Source organism: Sapajus apella, unplaced genomic scaffold (genome assembly GCF_009761245.1).
Source record: "Sapajus apella isolate SASKATOON/1434 unplaced genomic scaffold, GSC_monkey_1.0 scaffold19, whole genome shotgun sequence".
Lineage (NCBI taxonomy): Eukaryota > Metazoa > Chordata > Mammalia > Primates > Cebidae > Sapajus > Sapajus apella.
The window spans coordinates 882285-895670 of NW_022436959.1; the positions used below are offsets into that span (position 1 = coordinate 882285).

The following is a 13386-nucleotide window of genomic DNA, read 5'->3' on the forward strand; positions in this document are numbered from 1 at the left end:
CTCCATCTCAAAAAAAAAAAAAAAAAAAAAAAAAAAGGAAAGAAAAACGCAACCAGAGCTGCCCATTCCATCATCACGGAGAGATGCAGCATCCTGAGTGATTTACAGTGGTGGTCCTCAGCGTGTGATTCCCGGGCCACTAGCAGCAGCACCTGGGGACTTGTTCAACCCACAATTTTTGGGACCCCACCCCAGGACTTGAGAACCAGAAACTCTGGGGGTCACCCATGGTCTGTGTTTTAAGAAGCCATCCTGGTGATTCTTATGCAGACAACAATTTGAGATCCACTGTTTACAGTGTATTTTCTGGAGTCCAGCTGCCCAGGTTCTATTTCAGCTTCAGCACAGATAAGCTGTGTGACCTTGGGTAAGTTACTTAACTTCCCTGAACTTCAGTTTCCACTGTCAAATGAAAACTGTGATAGGACCTACCTGGTTGGGACTATTGTGCAGATTTAATGAATTACTTTATGACGGTGTTTAGAACAGTGGCTCATAAAAAGTGCTAGGTTTTTATATTGGCTATTTTTTATGTTGGTATCAACTGTAACAAACACTATTAATTAGCATTAATAATGGCAATGAAATAGTTTTTGGGTACTCATTATTGTCATAATCTATATAGTAAATGCAGACATCCTTCTTGGAGAAAAAATACACTTTTTAAGCAATTTGAAATGATTTGCTTGGGTTAACTATTACATGTTCATGTAAATGTTGTATATCCATTTGAAAATTTTGGAAAGTAGTATATCCTTGAACAATTTTAAGAGATAAATAATTCTCACCCAGATCTTCACTCTCCCTTTTAGTATTAGAGTGATGTGTTGGTTATCTGTAGATCAGTGAGTAGATAAGTAGGGAGGCTTCTCGTTTTCCTCCCCACTCTTCTCATTCTTTTCTAATTTCTGATGCAAAGCATCTGTTTTTGGTTTTAATTAAATGGGAGAGCTGAGCACATCTCTGACCAATTGATGGAGGCACGTGTTCCATCCCTGTCTCGGGTCTTAAAGAATTGCATCAGTTCCCTGCTGAATCCTTTTCTGTTCTTGAGGGCTGCTTCCGGGTGACAGTGGAGGGCAGGCTCTGTGGCTGTGTACCCGCTGGGCTCCAGTCCTTCTGTTCTCCGTACCTGGGTGAGTCCCTCCTCTATTCTAGGCGGAGTTTGTAGCCAGCATCGGTTTTGCCTTCAATACTGATGTGGCTCTACTGTCTCCACTCTGCAACCTTAACCTTGTGATAGTTCGCAGTGGGTTCCTCAAAGAGGAGAGAGATACCTCATTAGTGGGGTCAACATCCCATCTTCTCTCTCTCTCTAATATAACACAGTTTCAAAAGAGAAAGCAAGGGCCTGGTGCGGTAGCTCACGCTTATAATCCCAGCACTTTGGGAAGCCGAGGCAGGTGGATCACCTGAGGTCAGGAGTTTGAGACCAGGCTGGCCAACATCATGAAACCCGTTTCTACTTAAAAAAAAAAAAAAAAAATTAGCCGGGCATAGTGACACATACCTGTAATTCCAGCTGCTCATGAGGCGGAGACAGGAGAATTGGTTGTACCCTGGAGACAGAGATTGCAATGAGCCAAGATTGCGCCACTGCACTCCTGCTTGGGCAACAGAGTGAGACTCTGTCTCAAAAGAAAAAAAGAAAAAAGAAAAGGAAAAGAAAAAGAGACAGAAAGCAAGTACCTGAGAAGGAGAATATGATTATGGCAGAGTGCTTGAACCACAGTGATTTTGAGTTAAATAAAACCACAACAGATATTCAGTTATCTCTATTAAGCAAAAACACAGGCAGAACATTTTAGTCCTTTATTTTTCTTACTGCCTGCCTCAACTGAAAGGTGGATATGTAAACGTTGACTGGGTGAGTAAGACATCTGGACTACAAATTATTATCCGGAAGTTCAGCTTCTCTCATATATTTCTATTCCTCTCTGTCCTGAGTATAGAAGCCAAGTGCAAATGCCTTAAAAGTCATTCTAGGCATAGCTGTTAATTTAGTTTCCTAATTATATTTAGTTTTAAATTCACACAAGTAGCCAATGCATGTGAAACACATGTTGTTGAAAATTGAAATTTACAAGCATCGTTGTGGAGTGCTGGAAGATTTGCAGTAACCTAGAAAGCTCATTTGGGTGGCTAATGAAGCTTCTGAACATGTGTAGGCAGTTATTACTCAGATATTGACCGAACGGGTGAGCATGCTGTATAAATTTGCGTAATTGCTTAACTAAGCAAATAGCTTTCAGTTGCTTTTACATAATAATTTTACTTAAAGAATAAATACTTCCCATTTCCTCCCTCCTTTCTGCCACATCCTGTTCAGTTTCTAGGGCTTTAATATTCTTGTGCTCTTGCTTTTCCTTGAAATGGAAACCAAACCCCTGTGAGAAGAATGCAGCTGCTTCCCATCGTGACATGAGTGGACCTCGCTCTGAAGGTGGAGTGTTTGGGTTGGAAGCCTTGAAGTCTGTTCTTGAAATGCCCACTCTGTAATATGCAGATAGTCTTGTACTTTTGGCCATTGTATCTCTGTTTCTCATTGAAACATGAATCTGTTTTGCTGTTGTGGTTTCTTTTGTCAACACTCTTCCCTTTGCTTTTGCCCTGTAAGGCTCAGAACGCCCAGCAGCTGCATGAAAGAATCCAGTCCTCGAGTATGGACGCCAAGCTGGAAGCCCTGAAGGACTTGGCCAGCCTCTCCAGGGATGTCACGTTTGCCCAGGAGTTTATAAACCTGGATGGCATCTCCCTCCTCACGCAGATGGTGGAGAGTGGCACTGAGTAAGCGACTTTTTTCCTAACTTTCACAGCTGTCTTATTTGTCTCAATGTTTTGAATATCGTCACAATCCTTACACTTGCAAACTCTGTTTTAAAGACCAGAGCGTTGGTTAGACTCAGGAAAAAATAGTTCTAAGATAGTGACGAGGCAGTGGGTTTGTAATTTGTAATTTCAGGACTTCTCCATCCTTTGCCCACCAACTACCTGGTGTCTGAGACAAAATAGAAATCCATCAAATGCTAGAAATTTCAGATTTATGTGGAAAAAAATCATGTCGTTATCTCAGAGGGTCTTGCCAACACTGAAATTATAAGTTGACAAAACATTAATCCCACATCTTCCTTGCCTATCCCTAAGAAAAATTTTTCCTCTCTTAATCCATTAAAAAATTAGATTACCTAATTATGTTTCTTTTTATATTGACAGCTCAAGCTAGTTCAAGTTGTGTTTCAAAGTATAAAACCAGATCAAGATATCATCTCTGAAGTAATTTTAAAAATTTAAAAATTAACACTTGAATGATTAAATACCTGTCATTAATTACTTGAAATTAAATGTAGTTAACAGGTATTTACTACCTACTGTGTACAAGAGTTGAACATGGGAAAATTTTTTCTTGTGAGCCTTGCCTTCTGCAAATTGATGGAGACTATTATATAGGCAGAATTCCATTGTGCATAATGCCTCCTGAGAGCCAGGAGTCTAGAGGGCAGACCCATTAGCTCCCTCTTTTTTTTTTTTAATGTTTTTTTTTTTTAATTGGAGATGGAATCCTTGCCGCCCAGGCTGGAATATGGTGGTGCAATCTCCATTCATTGCAACCTCTGCTTCCTGGGTTCAAGTGATCCTCCTGCCTCAGCCTCCTGAGTAGCTGGGATTTCAGGTATGTGCCACCACACCTGGCTAATTTTTGTATTTTTAGTAGAGACGAGATATCACCATATTGGCCAGGCTGGTCTCGAACTCCTGACCTCAAGTGATCTGCCTGCCTCTGCCTCCCAAAGTGCTGGGATTACAGGTATAAGCCATCATGCCCGGGTGGGACCCATTATATCTCAAAGAGCCTCACAGAGGAGGTGACTGTGAACTGTCCTGGAGGGAGTTGGAGTTCCATCATGAGGGAGGAAGGAATGTCACTTCTCCTGGGGAGCTCCCCTTCTCAGCCAAGACTTGGATTCTCTGGTGTGACTGTGGAGCGTCAGGAACCAGGCAGGGCTAGCTCTTATGTTGGTGGAGGGACAACTCCTTTAACCACTGAATGCTGAATGCCTGGTAGGATAAGCAGGAGGCTGCCCCCTGCCATGTGGTCAGGTGCTATTGACATAGACCAGTAGAGCATATAATTTAAAGCATGTTAAATTGCTGAATCAGTTAATTGCATATTAATATGCTAAGTTAATAATGTACAGTGTCAGGACAGGCATTTATTATGAAAGAGTAAATATCATTGAGAATGGAGGCTTAAAACCAGGTTGTTTAAACAGTACCTAGTGATACAAAGAATGAATTGATAATTCTGCATGTTAAAGATTTTTCTAGGCTCCTCCCCTTCCCTCTCCTCCCCTCCCCTCCTCTCCCCTTTCTCTCTTTTCCCTCCTTCCCTCCCTCTCCTTTCCCTTGCTCTCTCCCTCCCTTCCTCCTCCCTTACTTTTCCTTCCTCCTCCTTTCCCTTCCCTTGCCTTCCCTTCCTTCCTTCTCCCTTCCCTTCTTTCTCCCTTCCCTTCTTTCTCCCTTCCCTTCTTTCTCCCTTCCCTTCTTTCTCCCTTCCCTTCCTCCTCCTTCCCCTTCTTGCTTCCTTCCCTTCATCCTCCCTTCCCTTCCCTCTCCTTCCCTTCCCTTTCCTTCCCCTCTCTCCCTTCCTCACCTCCCTTCCTCCCCTCCCCTCCCCTCCCTCCCTCCCTCCCTCCCTCCCTTCCTTCCTTCCTTCCTTCCTTCCTTCCTTTCTTCCTTCCTTCCTTCTCCCCACTTCCATCCTCCCTCCTACATTTGGCATCATCTGGCCTCTGTAGTTGGTAGTAGTGAAAAACATTTTTTTCTTATTCAAAGACAGGATATTCTTTAGAGTTTGGAGTTGGGGATCTTAACTCACAGACAAGTAGAGAAAATTCCTGGAACCAAACAATGGGAAGAACATTAAGTCAGAGAAAACTGACAAACAAGCCTGGGTGATCGGGAAAGGGTCAACTGTAGACAGTCCTCATATATTTTTTCAAGGATGATGAAACCTCTGTTTATGAAAGTTTAGGCATACCTCAACTTGGAGTGGGACAGGGAAACGTAAACCCTGGATATTGTCAGAATCCAGTGTGGTTACTGTAAGCTGGAGTAGGAGCTTGAATCAGCAAGAGGGAAGGTGAATAAGTTTAGGGATCCAAGGAGCTTGACAAAGGAAATGGATACAGAGGGTCCTATCTGTGAGGGAAGCTCCAGGCGGGAAGCTAGCCTGCAACATGTCAGGCTCCTATTCCCTATTTCTAGGGAGCAGAGGAGGAGGACAAGTTGTGACTAGAAACACCTTCAGTCATAACTGGATGACTTCATGTACCTGCCAGACATGGTAGCTTATACTATGGGCCCACCACTGCTTCTGGTGGGAGAGCGGGGCCTGGGGAAGGCTGCCTTGGCAACACTAACATGTTAAATAAAAATGTAAAAATCTTACACCTGTTTATTGATTAAGCTAAGTTCCAGCCATTGATATGTCGAGGGCAATGCATCAGAGCCAGGTGTAATGTCACCTGCTGATGAGTTGGTTCTGCCACAGATGCCTATGTATACAGGGTTCGAGCTCTGGCACATTCAGAATGATATTGTGCAAATACTACTGAAATTATTAGACTTGCAATTGTAATTACGGTTACCATGGTAAAGACACCAAAGCAAGGGCCCGTGGGATCTGCACCCTGAACAGGGGGCTGTGGCAGAGCCCCTCACCTCCAGAGGCTGGCAGTTATGGATTTTGATGATGAAACTGCCTACTGGGAGCCTTTGTTTTCCAGGTTCTCTTTGCTTTAGTTTGCTAGAGCTGCCGTCACAAAATACCTCAGACTGAGTGGCTTAAACAACAGAAACTTTATTTTTCTTCAGAGTTCTGGAAGCTGGAAGTCCATGATCAAGGTGTTGGCAGGGCTGGTTTTTGCTGAGGTCACTGGATTGTGGATGGCTGCCTTCTCTCCCTGTCCTTATCCTGGTTTTTCTTTTTATGTTGAAATCTTCTCCTCTTAAAAAGACAAAAATCAGATTGGATTAGGGTCACCTAGTGGCCTTATTTTAAAGTAATCACCCCTTGAGAGGGCTTATCCCCAAATACTGTCTCATTCTGAGGTACTGGGGGTTAAAGCTTAAAGCTGTGAATTTTGAGAAGTCACATTTCAGCTCGTAATGCTTATGAAAGGGACACAACCATTCTTGCTTTAAAAGAAAAAGAGTAAGAACTGCTGCTATGTACGTGCCTTGTCAACATTCCTGCTTTTTCTCAGTGCTGTGGCCTTGCTTTATGACACAGCTCTACCTCTAGAACAGCCCCAAAGATTCGCCATCCCTCAGAACCAAGATGGGGCACAGCAGGTCTGAATTATATCTCCATGTTGCACATGTATTATGCAATGTGAAAGAATATCAGTACTGAATGTACTTTAGGTGAACTAAAGCAACTGAATGCCTTTCTTAAAAAAGGGAGTGTCATGCTTATTAATATTTTAACAACATTTCAATCAATGATGGATCACAAATATAACGGTGGTCTCATAAGATTAAAATGGAGCTGCCCTATACAGGTGTACCATTTTTTATATTTTATGTCGTAATTTTACCATACCTTTTCTCTGTTTAGATATCTTTAGATACACAAATATTTGCTATTGTGTTACCATTGCCTAGAGTACTCAGCAAAGTAACATGTTGTACAGGTTTGTAGCCTAGAAGCAATAAGCTGTGCCACATAGTTTAGGTGTGCTATGCCATGTGTGTGTGTGTAAGTACACTCGATGATGGTCACACAACAAAATCACCGAATGATGCGCAACACATGACTGTATTTATAATAGTCAGTAAGCCATCCAGTTTGATACATGCAGCCAGGTTTCAGGCAGATAAACAGAGCTTAAGGCCAGATGTTGGGTGAATTCTCATCTGCATTTATCTCTTACACTTTCCTATCACACTGTATTTGTGGGAAGGAATGATGTCTCTCTGGGTCACCTTTAGTGTCTCCTTTCCTGTTTTATGTGAGTTCAAAGTCACGCTACTTTGGTGGATGGAGGAAGGAGGGACTGGAGTTGCAAAGCCTCCTGTCTTCTTTCTGCTGGTCTGCATCACACACTCAGAGTTGGCATCTTTAATCCACAGCACATTTTTCAGATCTTTTGTCAAGATTAAAAAGAAAAGAGAAAGCCATTTTTCTTATAAGAAATCCTGGCTTCTCTGTTAAACTTAGAGCAAGACTTTAATTAATTAACAAGAAACCTTTGGGATAGAAACCACACAAATTAAATAGATCCTGCAATTTGGAAGGCATTTAGTCATGACTCCTGAGCAAGATTCCAGTTGGAGAAGGTGGCAGTTTCCTAAGCAGGACCTGTGGAAACGTTTTGTAAACATTGAAAAATGTTGCTGGAATTTTTCTCCTTACTTTAACAATAATGACATTCAGAGATGACTTGCCTGCTCCTCATTACCCAACACTGGGCTTTAAAATTTTTATTTTTTATTATACTATGTAAGTTCTGGGATACATGTGCAGACGTGTGGGTTTGTTACATAGGTATACACGTGCCATGCTGGTTTGCTGCATCCATCAACCTGTCATCTACATTAGGTATTTCTTCTAATGCTATACCTCCCCTAGGTCTCCACCCGCACAACAGGCCCTGGTGTGTGATGTTCCTCTCCCTGTGTCCATGTATTCTCATTGTTCAACTCCCCTTATGAGTGAGAACATGCAGTGTTTGGTTTTCTGTTGCTGTGTTAGTTTGCTGAGAATGATGGTTTTCAGCTTCATCCCTGTCCCTGCAAAGGACATGAACCCATCCTTTTTTATTGCTTTATAGTACTCTATGATGTATATGTGCCACATTTTCTTTATCCAGTCTTTCACTGATGGGCATTTGGGTTGGTTCCAAGTCTTTGCTATTGTGAATAGTGCCACAGTAAACATACATGTGCATGTATCTTTATAGTATAATGATTTATAATTCTTTGAGTATATACCCAGTAATGGGATTGCTGGGTCAAATGGTATTTCTGGTTCTAGATCCTTGAGGAATCACTACACTGTCTTCCACAATGGTTGAATTAATTTACACTCCCACCAGTAGTGTAAAAGCATTCTTATTTTTCCACAGCCTCTCCAGCATCTGTTGTTTCCTGACTTTTTAATGATCGCCATTCTAACTGGCGTGAGATGGTATCTCATTGTGATTTTGATTTGCATTTCTGTAATAACCAGCAATGATGAGCTTTTTTTCATATATTTGTTGGCTGCATAAATGTCTTATTTTGAAAAGTGTTCATATTCTTTACCCACTTTATGACGGAGTTGTTTGTTTTTTTTCTTGCAAATTTGTTTAAGTTCTCTATAGATTCTGGATATGAGCCCTTTGTCAGATGGATAGACTGCAAAAATTTTCTCCCATTCTGTAAGTTGCCTGTTTACTCTGATGATAGTTTCTTTTGCTGTGCAGAAGCTCTTCAGTTTAATTAGATCCCATTTGACAATTTTGGCTTTTGTTGTCATTGCTTTTAGTGTTTTAGTCATTAATTGAAGTCTTTGCCCATGCATATGACCTGAATGGTATTCCTAGGTTTTCTTCTAGGGTTTTTATGGTTTTAGGTCTTACATTTACAACTTTAATCCATCTTGAGTTATTTTTTGTATAAGATGTAAGGAAAGTGCCCAGTTTCAGCTTTCTGCATATGGCTAGCCAGTTTTCCCAACACCATTTATTAATAGGGAATCTTTTCCCCATTGCTTGTTTTTGTCAGGTTTGTCAAAGATTAGATTGTTGTAGATGTGTGGCATTATTTCAGAGATCTATGTTCTGTTCCATTGGTCTGTATATCTGTTTTGGTACCAGTACCATGCTGTTTTGGTTGCTGTAGCCTTATAGTATAGTTTGAAGTCAGGTGGTGTGATGCCTCCAGCTTTGTTCTTTTTGCTTAGGATTGATTGTCTTTGCTATATGGGCTCTTCTTTGATTCCATATGAAATTTAAAGTATTTTTTTCTAATTCTGTGAAGAAAGCCAATGGTAGCTTGATGGGGATAGCACTGAATTTATAAATTACTTTGGGCAGTAAGGTCATTTTAACGATATTGATTCTTCTTATCTATGAGCATGGAATGTTTTTCCATCTGTTGGTGTCCTCTCTTATTTCCTTGAGCAGTGGTTTGTAGTTCTCCTTGAAGAGGTCCTTCACGTCCGTTGTTAGTTATGTTCCTAGGTATTTATTCTCTTTGTAGCAATTGCGAATGGGAGTTCACTCATGATTTGGCTATCTGTTGTCTGTTATTGGTGTCTAGGAATGCTTGCGACTTTTGCACATTGATTTTGTATCCTGAGACTTTGCTGTACTTGTTTATCAGCTTAAGGAAATTTTGGATTGAGATAATGAGGTTTTCTAAATATACAATTATGTTGTCTGCAAACAGAGACAATTTGACTTCTCTTCTTCCTATTTGAATACCCTATTTCTTTCTCTTGCCTGATTGCCCTGACCAGAACTTCTAATACTATGTTGAATACGAGTGGTGAGAGAGGCATCCTTGTCTTGTGCCAGTTTTTAAAGGGAATGCTTCCAGCTTTTGCCCATTCGGTATGATACTGGCTGTGGGTTTGTCATAAAAAGCTCTTATTATTTTGAGATCTTTATAGACAAAGGAGAAATAAAATCTTTTACAGGCAAGCAAATGCTGAGAGATTTTCTCACCACAAGGCTGGGCTTTTAAAAGGTCTCTCTCTAGCTGGTACTGGGTGGGGCCATGGGGCTAAGTCAGCAACAGAAGAACAACAAGAAGTGTCATTTTGACAGAGCATGAGCACAGTCTTTAAAATCTGAGTTTAATTGCTGTATCCTTAATGGAATTTTGAAATTTCATTCCTAATTTCTGCTTGAAACATAGGTGTAGATGCAAGTACAATTGTGGGGAAACATATTGCCCCAGCCTGAGCAACATAAGGAATATTGAGGAGGAATGGACAGTGTTTCCAGAAACAAATATCAAAAAGATGGATATCAAAACATTTCTCAGAAATGTATATTTTATTTCATTTGAAAGAAGAAAAATTGTGTCCACAACTCCAAGTCCAGTGTCATAAAAAATATTCCTCTTCTTTGAGTTTTAATAAAACACCGTGTTCTTTGTCTATGCCTCTATGTGCACAGACAATTAGACAGCCTACTTCTGTGTCCTTCCACTGTTAATCAGTCATCACTAGGGGCAGAAAAACAAGGGAAACATTTCCAAGAATGAAAGGGCAGGGTACTTACAGTTTCCTTCCCACTTGGCAATGTGACAGGAAAATTATGCCGCTGGAGTATGAGTAAGCTGTAACACCACCCTGGGCAGAAGAATCAACAGCCAAAAAAGTTATATTCATGTGTTTATAACGAACTTGGAAAGTTTTTTTAAATTAACTTTCTTTTATGAAAAATTATATCTGTTGTTTGAAAAGTATATAAATAAGCAGAAGAAAAAAAATAAGGATCATTTGTAGTCTGCCTTTCCTCAGACAACCATTTTTAATATCTTGAGGAATTCCCTTTTATACATATTATTTTAGATACACATATGCACAGGCTTTGTCAAAGTAGAATTATAATACTTGTGTTTTTATAACCTGCTTTTTGTACCTAACAATGTTTCCATGTGATTAAATATTCTTCCCTGTTATTTTTGTTCCCTGTATACTATTTCATTTTTGCAGCTTTGCAGCGTATTATGTGCAATTGATATACGATATAATATTTTGATGAATGTGCATAGTATGATGAACCATTTCCCTGTTATAGGACATTTATATTGTTTTCAGGGTTTTCTTCTGAATTTTTATTCTTTATTATGAGCCAGAGTCTTGCTGTGTTGCCCAGGCTGGAGTGCAGTGGCACAGTCATAGCTCACTGCCGGCTTGACCTCCAGGGCTTAAGCAGTCCTCCTGCCTCAGCCTCCTGAGTAGCTAGGGACTACAGGTGCTGCCACGCCTGGCTAATTTTAAAGTATTTTTTGTAGAGACAAGGTCTTTCTCTGTGGCCAGGCTGATGTTCAACTCCTAGTCTCAAGTGCTGCTCCTGCCTTGGCCTCCCAAAGTGCTGGGATTATTGGTGTGAACTACCAGGGCTGGCTTTCTGAAAATTTTAAAATTAGCTTTTCTTTTAGCAAAGTCTTCGTGAATATTTAATTTATTTTATTGGAATATAATTCCTGACTCAGAGAATATATACATTTTAAAGCTTTTTAAATTAAAAAGTTTTAAAAAAGTTTTAAAATAGGAATAGCCGAATAGCTTGCGTACTAATTTATACTTTACCATTCTTGTGAGAGTATGTCTATTTTCCGTACCTTGGTCACCACTGGACTGGTTTTCTAGTTTTCCTCAGAAAAATAACAGTGGTATTTGTGGAGTTCTTACTAATCTGGGGAATTTATAAGTACTCTTTTATGTTTTTCATTGAGATCATTTCTCCAAAATCTGGCTGTATTAGTAACGCTGGACGGAATCCCATAGCTCTTTTAGTGACATGTAAAGCTCTTAGGTAATTGTCTTAAAAAGAAACATTCATTGTGTGAATTATTAGTCCCCTCCCCACTCTGTCATACATATGACACAGATGGAAAGTCTAGTGCTGTGTATATGTATATTACATATACATATAAATTGTCGTCATTGTTGCATTAACATAAGAACAGTCTTGAAACTGGTTCCCTCCATTTCATATTAACCTTTTGTTGTTCAATATTGTTTTCTCCTTGCCTGAACCAGAGCTGTTTTCATTTTCTGGGTGTTGTGAAAATTGAGGTATGACTTGAGTTATACACGTTGGATGATGTCTTTGCTTTGATACTCCCTAGCACCCGCACTTGAGATGGATTTGTTTGTTTTATTCATTTAGCAAAGTGCCCATTATAGAGTGCTGAACCATACTCCTGACACTGGGATAGGCATGTGAGGGGTAAGAGGAGGTGCATGGAGGACAACACAAAGATGTATATGACACTTTTTCATTGTGTGTGACCTTTTCTGGAATTTTGTCTTTACACAAAGAATGAATTTCTTTTTTTGAAAGTAATTTTTTTAACCTCCAAGGACACAGATGATCAGCTCTAACTTATGCCATTGCCTTTGAGAACTTGGTGTCTCTTAGAAGCTTTGGCTGTTCTGGGAGGTCCAGGCCAGGCCAAAAGGATTCATCTACTCACTGCCTTGCAGCCAAGGCCAGCTGACACCATGCATGTTTTCCACTTTACCTCCTCAGAGGCCACAGACCCAGCCAGAAAGAAGCTGCTCCTGTGGTCTCTGCAGTCAGCCCCAGCTGTGAAGGCTGCGGCGTCTTCCCAACGCCTTCTGCTGTTTTCTTGGAGCCTGCAGTGCACTCTGCATTACTTAGGGAGTTCCAACTGGAATAGCTCTTGAAGGCCCTGCTAGAAATTTGCATCACAAAGGCCAAAGACGCCAACCTTCTTGGGCTTTGTCAGAGATTGTGTGACAGAAAATTCCCTACACAGGATCTGCCCCTCCTCATCCCTTTCACTTTCTCTCTGTGTCTTTGTTCTTCACTCTGGTAATGGAAATGAGAAGGGTCACACAGCCCATTTGAAGAAGAGATTATCTTCTGCTGGTGAAAAAAAAAAATGCCATTTCTTGGGCTGAGGTGAGAGGTTTCTGGCCACTGTGAAACATCAGCCTTTGCAGAGTAATTTCTCTTCTGATCACGTTTCTCTAACAAAATGGGTATATTGACACACATACACACGCACACACATACTCACACACGCATAGTATTCCATTGAGGGCAATAGACAAATGTTGCAACAAAAATCTCTCTTCTCCTTACGCGTAGTCTGAAGCCAAAGTGAGGATGCAGATTTGAGGAGTAAGAAGCACTGTGACTCAGCATCGAGTTATGTCTGTGCTCTGGTCAGAGAGAGCTCTCCAAGGTCAGGGATGCTGGAGGAGGCGGAACTCATATAAAAACCATAAGCATGCTCAGGCCCCAGGCCAGAAAGTTATTTTGAAACTTTACAGCCACTGCTTTGTATGTTACACAAACATGCTCTTTATTTCAAAACCATTTTAAACTTACAGAAAACATGCAAGGACAGAACAGAAAATCTTAACTTGCTCTTTGCCCAGAAACCCCATTTAAGTTTCACCCATCACCTTAGCTCTGTCCTTTAATGGAGAGAATCTAACTCCAGGTAGCACCTTGCATCCAGTTGGCCTGTCTCTCCTGGTCCCTCCAATCTGGAATTGTTCTTCACTCATTCCTTTTCTTTAATGACTTTGGTGTTTTTAAATTATAGGCCAGCCATTTTGTAGAATAACCTCTAATTTGGGTTTGTTAAAGGGTAATTTGTTAAACGTAATTTTCAGGGAAAAATAAA

General features: G+C 40.6%; 1 protein-coding gene across 10 annotated transcripts in view; it reads left to right on the forward strand.

Moving 5' to 3' along the window:
- ELMO1 (engulfment and cell motility 1) overlaps positions 1-13386 on the forward strand; it is a 569594-nt gene that overhangs the window by 185316 nt on the left and 370892 nt on the right. For all 10 annotated transcript variants that reach the window (XR_004271412.1, XR_004271414.1, XM_032286647.1 and 7 more), the window contains one exon: positions 2618-2787. Coding sequence is in view for 8 of the 10 variants with exons in the window: in XM_032286647.1 (XP_032142538.1) it covers positions 2618-2787 (170 nt within the window). In the remaining 2 variants the exon portion in view is untranslated. The remainder of the gene's footprint in view (positions 1-2617; positions 2788-13386) is intronic.